Source organism: Nyctibius grandis, chromosome 1 (assembly GCF_013368605.1).
Source record: "Nyctibius grandis isolate bNycGra1 chromosome 1, bNycGra1.pri, whole genome shotgun sequence".
NCBI classification, from domain to species: domain Eukaryota; kingdom Metazoa; phylum Chordata; class Aves; order Nyctibiiformes; family Nyctibiidae; genus Nyctibius; species Nyctibius grandis.
The window spans coordinates 74,371,783-74,386,235 of NC_090658.1; the positions used below are offsets into that span (position 1 = coordinate 74,371,783).

Sequence of the window (14,453 nt, forward strand, 5' to 3'; positions counted from 1 at the left end):
AGAGGGGTTCATCACTACATTGGGATTCATTTTCCCCTCTCATTCTCTCAGTATTGGACACAGAAGGGAGTCTCCAGCTGGGGCATCAGGAGACCTGCCTCAAGTTGATCTGTGGTGCAGTGGTGTGGCATTTCCAGCCTGATCAAAAATGGGTTCAGATCCTCTCAAATAGAGGATGCATCTTCATCTCCATTTTGGCTCCAAGGATATTCTGGATGGATAAGACCTTGCTTTTCTTTTTAATTCAGTCAAAAACTTAATATCAACACATGTTTATTTTTCTTTAGGCAGGGATTGTCTCATTTGTATCTGTTAAAACCATTATTTTGTTTATAAAATGGTTTCCACGCTAGAGAATCTGCTGTGTTTTGGTGTTCTTTGGAGAGCCCTGGACAAATAGTCTTTGCTCTTGTCTCAGTTTCCTTTATGCAGAATGAGAATTATAAAACTAGTCTCTTTTTAAGATACTTTGAAACCTACAAGTGACAAGTACTAATTGCTGGGGATGGAAGTGATATTTATTTTTTAGTGTGAACTTTTTCTACTCTTTCTGCTTACATTAAGAAGGTGCTAGGGCTCCCCCCCAGTTTATCTCCTAAGGAAGGAAAACACCTTCACACACTGACACGGATGTTCAAATGCACCCTTACATCATACTGCTACTTTTGTTAGAGACAAGTGCGTTTCAAGTACCCCTCATAAACTCAAGTGGGAAAGGTTCATAATCTGGATTGAAGCCAAACAGTTTAAATATCTGTCACTTATTCCACACACAAATTGTGTGACTACCTTCCATGTTTGTGTGGTTCCCAGTTTCACAGTTTGGTGTTAAACTGGCTGCATTTCTTCTGTTTGTCAGTGACACAAAAGTTTGAGGTCTGGATTTGCAAATGTCTGACTTTTGAGATGCCGGGACCTGATTTGTCAGAAGCGTAAAGCCTCTGTGTCTCTCTCTGAAATTTAGAAAGTCATGCAGGTACAAGGTGTCTCCATGTGAGCTTAAAAAAACATTAAGTTTTTTCAAAATTCTGGGACAAGTGACTGAATAACTGTTGCTTACATGATGATATGTGAGGTATGTGATGCTGTACAGGGATGGTGGTAGAATCCCTGCCCGAAACAATGGAAATCCTTTCCCAGTAGTTCCACGTGCTGTCCTGCTTGGTTTGCTAGCTGAAACACAGCTAGTTTCTCCAAGGGGAGAATTCCTGCAGTGGGGGCAGAAAACATGAGTATGCCTCTAATTTTTCCATCTGCTGAAGTTTTTCAAGGTAGTCACCAACAAATACAAATGAGGAGTGTACTCATATTGTGCAGAGCTCTGACATCCATAAGTCTTAGTAACTCTGCATAAGGCTGTTTCTGTTGAGAACTTGTGTTTGTCTTCCATTCCCCAGTAAGGTGGCTTTACTAAATACCCCACTTGGTGCTGTTTATAGAATATCCTTATCTTTTTTCCTTGTCTTTTTTTAGTCTGTGCTCATGGTAATGAGAGATGGAGAAGAAGAAAGGTGGGGTGGTTTTGTTGGGGGGTGCGTGTCTTGTGTTTTGCTTACTATTTTGGTTCATCAGTCTAAAAGGGAATGGAAAACAGTATATTGCCTAATCATTCCTTCCACATGTGCTATCAGTTATAACATGTACAGAAGTTGCATCTGCAAAACTTGAAATACACAGGTTCCAGTAGTTTGGCTAAGCTCCATTCTTTCTGCCAGTGCCCATAGAGACCAGTTCTGGATTGCCATTTTTAAATAAAGTGTGCTTTTTGAGTTTGTGTGAATACTTGGGTTTGTCATGTGAGTGTTTTATATATTTCTGCTTTATTTTTGTGGGAGTTTTTTTGTTTACTGTCAGTTAAATCTGGTGAATATTGCACTCATGGCTCATGTTTCTTTTGAAGTCATGAAAAGCTAAAACAAACAGAACTCAGAAAAAGAGAGGATCAGTTTTCTGGTTCAGGGGCCAACACGCTTCGCAGAATCTGACATCTTAATTTGAAAAATCGGGGCCCTTGATAAAGAATTTGCAGAGCATCAGTTTTCCACAGATGTATGCTCCTGCTTCGCATTAAATTCAGAGTGACTTACCTCTCTTTCAGTATGTTTGCATGTTTTGTTAAGAGAATCCATTGCTCTGTGCTTATTAGGTTCTTCTAAACTTTCTTTTCCAATTACTGCACAGTAAGTATTCTTTCCCCCCCCCCCCTTCTGATATTCACCCAAGTTGCACTCTCTTTTCCTTATCCTCTTGTTACAGAATGGCTCCTGTCCATTTCTGTGCAAAACTGATGACCAGCTCTGCTCATCCTTGCAGAGTTCATGCAGGCTGGCAAAAAAGGTGCGTTTTTGCTTGCTTTCTGGGTCACTTTTTGCATCCGCTCTTTTTTGGCCATGAGCAGGAGTAATAAGTAATGAAGGAGCAATCGACACTGGCCCTTAGTAAACTGGTATTTGTAGATACTAGCAATGTACATTTAACGTAAAGGTTTTTAGAAGCAGTCAGGACTTGTTTGAGGATGCCTGAGTGCAAATGACCGAACTATTTTACTTTTAGGGGTGCTTCCATTCGTGATTGATTTGTGACTTACCTTGTCTTCCCAACTACTCCTTTTTCCTAATCTATTTGTGTCTTACTTGTACAGTTCATAAAATTTTGTAGTGAATAACGTATGTCCTACATTTGTGCTTCATTTAAAACAGTGGTCTTCTTGTGGGCTTTGAATAACTATAGTCACTTTTTGGTTATGCTGCTTTCTAGGCCAGAATAAGAAACAAAAAAAATCAATTTGACAGTGAACCTTTCACTAAAAGCTTCAAGAAAAAAAAAAAGGTTAAAGTTGTTCTCCTTGCGGAAGCTTTCATCTCCATTTTTTTTTTTTTTTTTTTTTGTAAAGAACATTTGAATTAAAATGTAATGGGAAGATAAAATGAACACTTAATAAAACAAGTGCTTCTATACTTAGGAAAGACACAATTGTTATCAGTGGAAAATTCCAGGCACTGTTGCTTTTAACGTCACATTAAGTGGCACCTAAAAGTGTTTTGTGTTCATAACATTTGCCAGAATATAAATGGAAAGGATTTCTGACAAAAATAATATTGGTGTTGCATGGAGTATAAAGGAATGTTATAAGAACACATAAAAGCAAGAGAAGTGTAATTGTTCATAAGAAGATAAGCAGAAGAGGGTATATAGTCTAGCGTGCAGCTCTGGGAGTGCTGGTTTCACCCTTTAAGAACGTAGTAGCTTAAGGTGGCAGAGATGAGAAAGTCACGGAGGACTGCTGTGTGGCTGCAGCCTCTTGTACTTGTGACTGTTTGAGTCAAGGACAGTCTAACATGTATCTGCAGGGATCTTGCAAAATCTTTTCGGAGTTAACATATTGACTTCTTAGTTTGTTGTTTGAGGCTTTTGCCCGATACCAGCAAGGATGCTAGAGGGAATGAAACCTTGCCAGTTAAGCGGTGGCCAGCATTCCAGTTCACTTCACTTACTAATCCCCTGTTATATCCCTGTTTTATTTAGGAACCCCTGCTGAGTGCAAGTTCTGAGCACATAAAGATCTTTCACACATACAGTCTCTGACTGTAGGCTAGGATGGTGCTGCTGGTCCTGTGTGTGCTCTTGTAATTCAGATAACCAGCACAGGCAGGACTATTTCGGAAGATAAGAAAGTGCAGGAGGGGTTTTTTTTTTTATTCTCTTATGCCATCTTTATGTGGAAGTTCCTTTTCTTGAACTGATGGCATATCTAAACACCAGGTCTTGGCCAGTAACTTGTCAATGTCCCAGCAACTGCGTAGTAGTACACAGTTGCTTTTTTTCAGAAGCTTAGAAAATATTCAGTCCGCAAACCTGATACTTTTGGAGGGTTTGGCACTGTCTGGAGTCGAGATAATTCAACTTGTGATTGTATGTTCATACTAATCCAGCACAAAGCTGTGCCACTGCAAAACGTGTTGTCTTGTACGCTGCTTTTCCACTTAACAGTGTGTGCCAGCGCTAGATTTCACATGGCCTTGGCCAATGAATCTGATAGGAGCCTGACCTAGATACAAGTAACCTTCGTGTGTATGGGATGGGGGGCGAGCATAAGACTGGGGCTGTCAGGAGGGAGCTGAAAGGTATGAATGTTTGAAGTGGTGAGAAGGGGCAGGAGAACAGGCCCCCTTCCCTTTGATAGCGGTGTAAATTTATGCTGCGTTTAAGTGACCGTGCTGTTGCTATCAAAGCCCTGTAACTATGCCACCAGTAGCAAGCCTCTACTTTTTTTTTAATTATTATTTTCCTCTGTGGTGAATAGCATACCTGACCTTAGCATTTGTTTTCTCCCATCTCTCTTAGTATCCCAGCAACCGTGTACTTGCTATGCTTTGCTCTAAATTCGTTTGTAAGCTATTGTGGTAAAGGATCATATCTTCCTCTCTTGCTGTAGTTATCAAACCTGACCTTGATAAAGTTCAGAAGCCTCAGCTACAGTGTAAACAACGCTGGGGAAGAAGTAAATGTACAAATAACAGTAACTTGTAAACCAGTCAAATTCCTCCCTAGCTTATGTGGGTCAAGTCCACGAGGTCTCTAATAAAGTGTGTAATGCCTTGTGTGCAATGGGGATTTCATTTATGAAGGAGGCTTTGACAAACGTTCTTGAAAAAAGTGTAATGGCTAGAGGGAGGGCTGCTTTTAGGAGGCATTTTAATGCTGTTACTGTTTATTCTTTTCCTTTTTGAAAGCTTTCCACTTTCTAAAGTGGTGTTATCTGTAAATAGTCAGCATTAGCATTTTAATTTTTTATTGGAAAAGCTTTAAAAAGTCATATAACAGATGCAATAACGCAGTTCCATCTAACCAAAGAGAGGCACGTTGCCCCCCTCCTTGCAGAACAGAACAGCTCATTTTTAAACACTTGATGCGAAGAGAAGGAGCAGGTTAGTGCAGTAGCAAAGGACTTCGTGTGCTTGCTTTGTAAAGGCCTGTAGGATATTGCAATGCCAAACTGAATGGGTCTGATTCTATAATGGCAAAAAACCCACATGAAAATGGTGGGTGGGGGATTTGTCCATTTTTTTGTTGCTTTGTTTAGCCAATTTTGAGACTCCAAATTACCAGCACTAATATAGACTACTGCAAACTGGGATAACAATTAGTGTATTTGTCACGCTGGCTGCTTAATTCAATAGAAATCCTTTGTGTAGCATCCAACTGTGGCTATATAGTTTTGAGGTGAGCCCTTTCTTAAATGAGTTTTGATCTTGTTTTTCAGTCTATAAGGTTGGAGCCTAACTGTGATTCTCCTCTAGGCATAGTGTGGTCAGTTCTGTCCTTAGTCACACGTACTTGGTCCCAGCGTAATTTAACCCTAACACTGAGAAGAAGTCCTGATGTGTCATCAAGTAAGGACTGGCTTGCCCTTTAGTTCCTAAACTTTATTCAGTGTAGATCCCAAAATCTTAAAAACTGAATCTTCTTTCAATTGTTTGTGAGATGCTTTTGCTATTTTTCTCCTTCTTTTTAGTTTATTTGGGGTTTTTGGTTTTGTTTTGGTTTGTTGTGGGTTTTTTTTGGTGGTTTTTTTTTTTTTTTTTCTCCTGATACTCTTATCCCAAATTGTCATATCTCAATTTTCATTCCATCAGCCGTGGTTTGTATGGACTCTCAGCCCAGGAAAGAAAGTATTTGCTGACTGATTTCATGTCTCTTCAGTCTTTGTGGTATTTAGCTCTTTACTCATAAGTCACTCTTTCTAAGCTTTTTAATCGTTAGAGTTGCTCTTCTGTGAACATGTTCGACTATTTCAGTGACTTTCTGGTAATACAATGTCCAGAACCGAACATGTTCTTCCACCTGGGTTTATGCCAGAGCTATTTAAAGTCAGTGCCTTATTCCTTCCCTCACTCCCTTTCTCTGTGACCTGACATACCGTATGTAGGCAATCCAGACATGCATTAAGCTGATTTTCAGGCAGGTTAAATTGTGAACTCCTGTCAAGTTTATTTTCCCTGTTAGTTGTGTTTCCTCTTACATTAATTACTTTGCAGTTGCATGTCTGTATAAAGTATCTGTTTGGGAATTTTTACCAAGCCTTATTGATTTTTTTAATATTTTTTTTTCCATGCTGGATTTCACCTGCTGTTGGCAATGCTAACCTCTCTACAATACATCTGTATTTCTCAGTACCTCACAATTTGATCACGTTTCAATTGTTTCAATCTTTATTTTAATTATGTCCTCCCGCTCATTAAAAATCCCCCAAAGAACTCCACGTGTACCATGGCTGGAATAAGGGTACAAGGGCATGGTTAGATGTTCTCTCCCCCATGACTGCAGGAGATTTGTGAAAGTATAGCAAAATGTGATACAGCCTACGGCTGCCAAGAATTGTAGTGCTTGTATCCTGCTGAGCACAAACACTGTCTCCCCTAAATGGCAAAGATGGAGCAGGGCGGAGAAGTAAGTAGGTGGTGGTGAAATACAGACACCACAAGTCAGGATTTCTTGAATCAGGCTGTAGCCTTGTTTTTACCCATCTGGGAATCTGTTATAATGCTGCTTTGCAGCTATTCTTTCTAGTGCTTTTCAGCAAGGTACAACCTCTTTCTATGTAAATGATTCCTTGCCTTGCTTTTAAAGGGATTTAAAATGAGGGCTTGATTCCATGGTTGAAGCACGCTTTTCCTGCATGAGAGCCACGAGCCCTGTCGTGTTTTGCTGGCAAGAAGATGGATGATCCTCTGGGATTGTCTGAATTAAGGGAGCTGTTGTGAGCTGAAACGCTCAGCCTGATGTTAGGAAGAAATGTGGGTGGAGAGGAAGGGATGGGTAAATCTTTCTTTCCTGATCCAGGGTGGGGAGCAGTTGCAGAGTTCATCCGTGATCGCTGCTCTTCCCTTACAGATTTAATCCTTTTCCCATCACAGGGGAGCAAAGAGCAAGAGTCTTCTCTGTGGTACTAGTGCATTTGGGCTTGCTGCTGCCACATCCACCTCTTCTTTCTCCCTCATTGCCTAGTGAGGTGGTAGGGCAAGTGCCCTGTCCCTGAGGCACAGCCCACGGGAACATGCACATTTGTTTCCTTCACTGTCGGTCGAACAAAACCGTTTGTGCTCCTGCTGACATTGGTTGTGCCAGTTCTTGGCCTGGGATTGGCCTGGGATTAGCTGTGGATGCAAGGGATTCTCTTTCTCCTGAAAAATGAATGCCTGTAAAATGCACCGGGAGGAGGATGATACCCTGCAGAGCAGGGTTTATGATAGCATAGGGCAGTGCAAGCAGTTGGCCAAAAGGGATCATTCACTTAGCATAACTTTTGGTGCCCTGCTAGCTGTTAGTAATGGGCTGTGAAAACTTTACAGCTGTAGTATAGACAGTGCTAAATTACTTAAACTGCAACTTTCAGGGAAAAAAAAACTTTAAAATCCATTGCTTTTTTTGAGATTAGCTATCACTGACATTTTTGGACTCCACCTTTACTTTGTGATACAGCATGTTACGTGGAATGCTGTGCTGCTCTGTGTGCTGAGGCACTGAACTGCTTCAGGCAGAAACTATGAGCATGTTTGGAGAAGATAATTTTAATTAGCATAATTAAAAACCCAACTGTTATTGGCCTAAGTTATCCAAATGTTGTTACCCTCTAGTCCAGAGTAAAAATATTTTCCCACTGTTAAGAAACATGATGGAATCGGTCAGCAATGTGTGTTCAGGCAATAAATATTTGCATACAGGCTAGTACAGCAAAGATTTTTTAATATATTTTTTTTTTTTTTCCCCAGCAGCTAGCTGTGCCTCAGCAGTGACATGAAGGCTTGACAGGTCGTGACAGTCAAGGCCAAGCCTTTGTCAGAAAACAAGCTAGTGTGAATGTTTGGACGCCACTGTGCAAAGGATACTGTTTTATCTGAACAGATGTTCTCAGTCCAAGGCTGATACTCTTGGAAGAGGTGCCAGGCGACAAAAATAGTTGTGTTTTCTAGGGCAGATGGAAAAGAATGCTGTGTTTTTCAGGCTGGTATTTTATTTTGTAGTCGTGGAGGATTCAAGTTGAGGACTTGGAGTTCTGGGTGGCTTTCTGTATATGAGTCCTAAAAATGTATCTTGCTCTCACTATTTGGTTTGATGTCCTTAGCAGACAAAATACTTGAATGTAAGCGGACCACCTGTGTGTTAGCACACCATTCAAAGCAGCTAGAAAGCTGTTGGAGTAGTCACCACCATATGCTCATAAATGAGTGAAGTGTCTTGTTATTCTGGGAAGTGCTAAGAAGTATTTTTAGCATATTCTTTTTAAAAATTGGCTGAAACATGATATCAGAAGCAGAAATATTTTTTGTTGTTGTTTTCAACTGTTCAGAGTGACAAATTGAAGAACACAGTTATACAAAATAATATTTTGTTATTATGTATGTATATACAGCATGTATACTCCATAAGATTAGATGTGTTCCAAAGCCAAAAGCATCCCAATCAGTCAGCTAAGGAGACCTTATATATTAGATTTTTTAAAAAAACCCCACACTGTAGTTAGCATCTAATCGACAAAATAGTACTCTGAAGGGTTTCTTTCTAATTTTAATGCAAACTAATAAGTTTGCACAGGTGCTAGATTGAAGTAATGGTCTTGCTTTGAAGAATTTTGCTAGAGAAACCACTGCTGGCTTCCAAAATGTTTTCAGTTAAGATGGGTTCATATTTAAATACTTGTCTTTCTTCTCTTCATTTTTATAGTTCAGTCTTAAAGACAAAATTCACCTTGCTCAATAAATCATAGAATCATAGAATGGTTTGGGTTGGAAGGGACCTTGAAGGTCATCTAGCTCCAACCCCCCTGCCATGGGCAGGGACACCTTCCACAAGACCAGAAGCCTCATCCAGCTTGGCCTTAAACACTACCAAGGAGGGGGCATCCACAACTTCTCTGGGCAACCTGTACCAGTGTCTCACTACCCTCACAGTCAAGAATTTCTTCCTAAGATCTAATCTAAATCTATTCTCTTTCAGTTTAAAACCATTCACCCTCATCCTATCACTACATGCCCTTGTAAAAAGTCCTTCTCCCACTTTCCTGTACGCCCCCTTCAGGTACTGGAAGGCTGCTAGAAGGTCTCCCCGGAGCCTTCTCTTCTCCAGGCTGAAGAGCCCCAACTCTCTCTGCCTCTCTTCATAGTAGAGGTGCTCCAGCCCTCTGATCATCTTCGTGGCCCTCCTCTGGACTTGCTCCAACAGGTCCGTGTCCTTCTTATGTTGGGGCCCCAGAGCTGGACACAATACTCCAGGTGGGGTCTCACGAGAGCGGAGTAAAGGGGCAGAATCACCTCCCTCGACCTGCTGGCCATGCTGCTTTTGATGCAGCCCAGGATACAGTTGGCCTTCTGGGCTGCAAGCGCACATTGCCGGCTCACGTTGAGCTACTTGTCAACCACCACCCCCAAGTCCTTCTCCTCAGGGCTGCTCTCAATCCATTCTTCACCCAGCCTGTATTTGTGCTTGGGATTGCCCTGACCTTCATGCAGGACTTTGCACTTGGCCTTGCTGAACTTCATGCGGTTTGCACAGGCCCAGCTCTCAAGCCTGTCAAGGTCCCTCTGGACGGCATCCCTTCCCTCCAGCATGTCGACTGCACCACACAGCTTGGTGTCGTTGGCAAACTTGCTGAGGGCGCACTCAATCCCACTGGGCATGTTGCTGACAGGGATATTAAACAGGACCGGTCCCAATACCGACCTCTGAGGAACGCCACTCGACACTGGTGTCCACTTGGACATTGAGCCGTTGACTGCAGCTCTTTGAGTGTGACCATCCAGCCAATTCCTTATCCACCGAGTGGCCTGTAGTTCCCTGGGTCATCCTTTTTTTCCTTCTTGTTAATGGTGGGGGGTGTGTGTGTGTGTGTGTGTGTCTTGATTTGGCTTTATAAGGACATATATTTCCTGTTTATCATGTCAAACCCTTGTGACTTGTTTGTTTTGGATAGAGATGGAGTTTCTGGCTCTGAAAAGTAAGGATCTAATCCCAACTCCATTAAGGACTGTTTCTTTCTCTTTTTTTGACTGTAGCGTAACAGTATTGAGGTGGATATAGAAAAGAATTCTTCAGCACTGTAGTGGGAGAAGCAAAGGAAAAAATTTCATGACACAAAGTACAGTGATAGCTCCTGATGTTGTCACTTTATACTGCATGACATGGCATGTGTGACTAAGAGAGACTTTCACTGAAATACTTTTGTGCTGGTGCCTGTTACTTCAGCAAGTCACGTGGATAACTGTAACACAGAACAATATGTGACAATCCTAAGGTATTCCGTAAGCACCAAAGACAACTTTGAAGTTATCCAGTCTGGATTAAGTGACCAAGGCAAAATTAATTTTAGATTCATTTAGCCTTAAAGACTCTGCACCTGTATTACTTACAGGAAGAATCATGACTTGGTATCTTTCCTAAGTTTTATTAGACTGCTGCCCAAACAAAAAAAAGCCAAGGTGATATCACCAGTTTAGGATTTTTTTAATGCTAATATTGATCATTGTGCTTGAAAAATGAAGCAAGGGAACTGTTAAATCAATCACAGATGTTAACAAATGGGTCGTAGATCTTAATCCAAGCAGCATTTAGCTTTGACATTCCTTGCCTCCCAGTAGAGTGCAGTGCCCTCTTTAACATAACTTCCTTGAACAAGCATAGGTTTAACGGAATGACTTACTAGAAATTGCAGATGTAACAAATTTTGTTCCAACAAAACTTTCAAACCCAGAATATACTTCAGAAAACAGTTGTATGAGGCACATTTTTTAGGTGAAACAATTGAGAGAATTTTCAGATGTTTTCTGTCCTCTGTTGCTTGTGGGATGTAATCGTGAATGAGCACGGGATAAGAAATATTAACCATAGTCATGAACCAGTGAACCATTTTAAGAGAAAGTTTGATTTTAATATTATTTCACACTTTTCCTCAGAAAGCACTGTTTATCCAGTCAATATGTCCTTTTCAGTAAAGATACAATACTTGATATTGTCTGGCAAGCAACACAGTCAACATTTTCAGTGTCTTTGGCCAGAAATTGGCAGGAAGTGTTTAATGTGTAAATTGTTAATTTTTTTTTTAATAGTTCATAACTAATTTTACTATTGAAGCTATCCTGAAGCAGATGAATAGTGCTTGAGGCGGCGGGGGGGTTGGGGGGACGACAGTCTTGAAAGATTTTAGAACTAGTAAGTCTTGTCATCGTATGTCTGGTTTTAAGTTCTAAATTAAAAGAGGGAAAATGTGTTTCTGTCTGTTTTATCAATGAGCAAGCTAAAGACTGAACTGAAGTAGACTGGGGAAAAAATACTTTTTCGACTTACAAAGGAGACCGCAGCTGTCAGGAGCTGTTTCCTGACTTCAGCACATCATGGTATGGGGGGGTTAGGCAATTAATTCTCTCCATTCAGTGACATAATTCACATTAAAGCTTTGACCAGATGCATGGACTGCTTGACAATTGTTTACCTAATTTTAATTGTTGATGATATGTCTTGGTCTTAATACAGTTTATCATAATTTCAAATGAAATTTAAAACGTTTTAGAGCAATACAAGTAAAAATATCCTAAAATCTATTTAAACTTTCTTTTTGAAAAGCCATATTTTCACGTTTTTTTTTCCTTCTGCTCTCTTCCAAAACCATAAAAAGGCAACATAGTCCAGGATGCCTCCCCGATAATAAAAAGAGCAATCTTTTTTTTTCAGTGATCAAAAAAAATGGTGCGTGATTAGATGATACCTCATGGCAGCCAGTGTTGAGATCCCTCAGTCTGATCACAGAAGTTCTAGCTTAAACCTTCCCTTATGTGAATTCCTGATACAAATATTTGTAATACTTTTTATATTCCAAGTATAAAAATTTTCTTGATTAATCTTCCCAGTTAGTTGTTTATTTTTCTTCCAAACCATGATGATGTTGGTTTATATTCAGTTCAACTGTTGTCCTCGGCTTGTTGCGAGACACATAGCCTGGCTTTCGTGAAGATGAATGGAAAGCCTGAAACCTCTTACTTGTGAAACTTTTATTCTTGGAAGCAGAATTTAAGCAGAATTCTATTCCCATGTTCTATATTTTAAAAGCACACATGTATAGGGGAATTTCTCTATATGCTGAAGTTACATGTGGGAGTCAAACAAGTGAAAGGAATGGTAACAGTTATCTGCAGTTATTAGCAGGTCTAAAGCTATCGAGCTGTCTCATTTGTAGTACTACAAGAACTGCAGGAGGATATGAACATTTTGTGGTGTTTGTCTTAATTATGTACTTAAATTCTAGATCAGCTTTTCACCTCAAACTGCTTTCAGAGCTATGAATTCTTTACTAGAGAAATGATAAAATAAGTTTTAAATCACTGACACTGGACTGAAGTTTGTTTTAAGAAACTTGTTTATAAATCTGATCATTTTATACAAAACAAATCTGAATTAAACTGAAACACAACTGTTAGGTTTCTGAAACAACAAACCACTTTGTAAATGCCTGGATATCTAGGATATTACTTACCTTTACTGTTTTGGAGGCTAATTCTACAATTATTTTATGCAGGTTCCGACTGGAACATCTCGTCAAAGTTACCCAGCTACCAGTTATCAGGACTTCAGCAACTGGGAATCACTAATGAAAATTAAAGAGGGGCTGCTAAGACAGAAAGAGATTGTGATCGATCGGTGAGTAACCTGCTCTTGCTGCATTGATTAGATTAGATGATGTAAAAGCTATTACGTCAAAACTGACTTTCAGTTTGAAAACTGAGCTGCTTAGTGAAGTTGTTAGGTTCCAGTCCAGCAAATATTTATCCACGAATATGTGGGAGCTAATCCTTGCTAGGAGGGAAGGCTGGCTGATGTTTAAAAGTCTTTTACAGAGTTGGAAATTGACTTAGGGGTTTAATGCCTCTGCAATGGAAAAGGGAGAGTGAGACCGACAGCCAGTTCTGCTGTCAGCTTCCCCGTCTTAGCTTCTTACCAGTCTGGGGGTTTGTATCAGACAGCTTTCCACTTGTACAGGTCTTGGAAGTGACTTGCAAGATGAAAATTGGTGAACTGCATTGCCCTGATTTTCTTTTCCATTGGAAGTACAGAAATTCAATATATTTGAGGCCGGTTGATAAAGAGTTAAGAAGTTGGCCTTTGCGGTAACATCCAGTGGTAAAATCCTGTTCAGATTATTCAGATAATAAAATATTAAATCCAGGATCTATATGTCAATAAATACATCGCTTCTTATTAAAATTGCTATCAATCTGAAATGAGCCTTGGCAGCAAGTCACTGCTGTTATGTTTCTAGTATATCTGAAGTAATTTCTGGAGTTCTTGATGTTTGGATAAAGTGAAGCCTTAATGAGGAAAATGTGCTTTTAATAAAGGGCTTGAGCTTAATGAAGCTTACACTAAATTAGCAGATGTCGTCAGGAGCTGCAGAGTTTGGATGTAGGACATTTAAGAAGGGCATTTATGTGTTTGACGTAATTACCATTTGGCTTAGTCTGTGTTTTAATAATAAAACTCTTGGGTTGTGGCTGAAAGAGGAGTGGTTGTTCTGATCTTGAAATAGTTGTGCCCTCTTCTTGATACTTTGCCCCACAGCATGAGGAGAACTGTGTAAAGCAGGTGTGCATTGATCACAGGCATCCATTATGAATGTTTTTATGTCTCATCTAGGAGTTCCTCTCTCTTAATGGGTGGAGATAGACAACTTGGGCATAATTTACTTTGGGACCAGGAGAATTATGCTTATGCAAGATCTATTTTTCTGTTGCAACAGAGCAAGGAATTGCAGTGGTTTAAGATGTTTCTGTCCCCTAGCAATCTGGCCAGTACCTCTGCTGGCATTGTAGTGATGAAGGTTGGCATCAGCTTCCCCAGTATGATGTGGCATATTGGTGTGCGTTTACCTGCCTCTGCAGCTGAAGATGGTACGCTAAGTTACAAACTGGAGCAGCTGAGGTTCGGGCACACCGTCCCACTCTGCCAGCTCTCCTGCAGAGGTGCTGATCTTGCAAGGGGATAGGCAGTTAAAATGGAAACTCCTTAACTGTTGCTTAGATGTCTTCTCCCAGAGCCTTTTGATCAGCTGCTTAAAGGCTGTCTAAATTACAGGGTTTTTTTCAGGCTTGCTATATCAGTAGTAGTGCTGTATAACCTGCAGCCCGCCTCTCAGGGCCCAAGCTATCAGCGGCATTTATGAGTACATTGCCCATGATGGCTGGGGGCTGTCTTTGGTGCCTCTGCTGAGCGTACCATCCGCTGCACTCTACATGAAGGCGTGTTATACAATGGCAACTAAAAAAGCACGTTATTCTTCTCACACTGGAAATGTGTTTACAGTCAAGGGTGAAGTTTCTGAAGTAACAGTTTGTAACTTAGTTGTCTGCTAACGTTATTTGATACTGTCCGTGTTGAGGAAGAAAAGCTATTTCTTGATATCCAATGGC

The 14,453-nt window shown here is 40.5% G+C and overlaps 1 protein-coding gene across 1 annotated transcript in view; it reads left to right on the forward strand.

The window, feature by feature from the left end:
- CEP85L (centrosomal protein 85 like) overlaps nucleotides 1-14,453 on the forward strand; it is a 130,034-nt gene that overhangs the window by 82,144 nt on the left and 33,437 nt on the right. Inside the window, exon 4 of the mRNA XM_068415291.1 lies at nucleotides 12,566-12,687. Within this exon, the coding sequence (XP_068271392.1) occupies nucleotides 12,566-12,687 (122 nt within the window). The remainder of the gene's footprint in view (nucleotides 1-12,565; nucleotides 12,688-14,453) is intronic.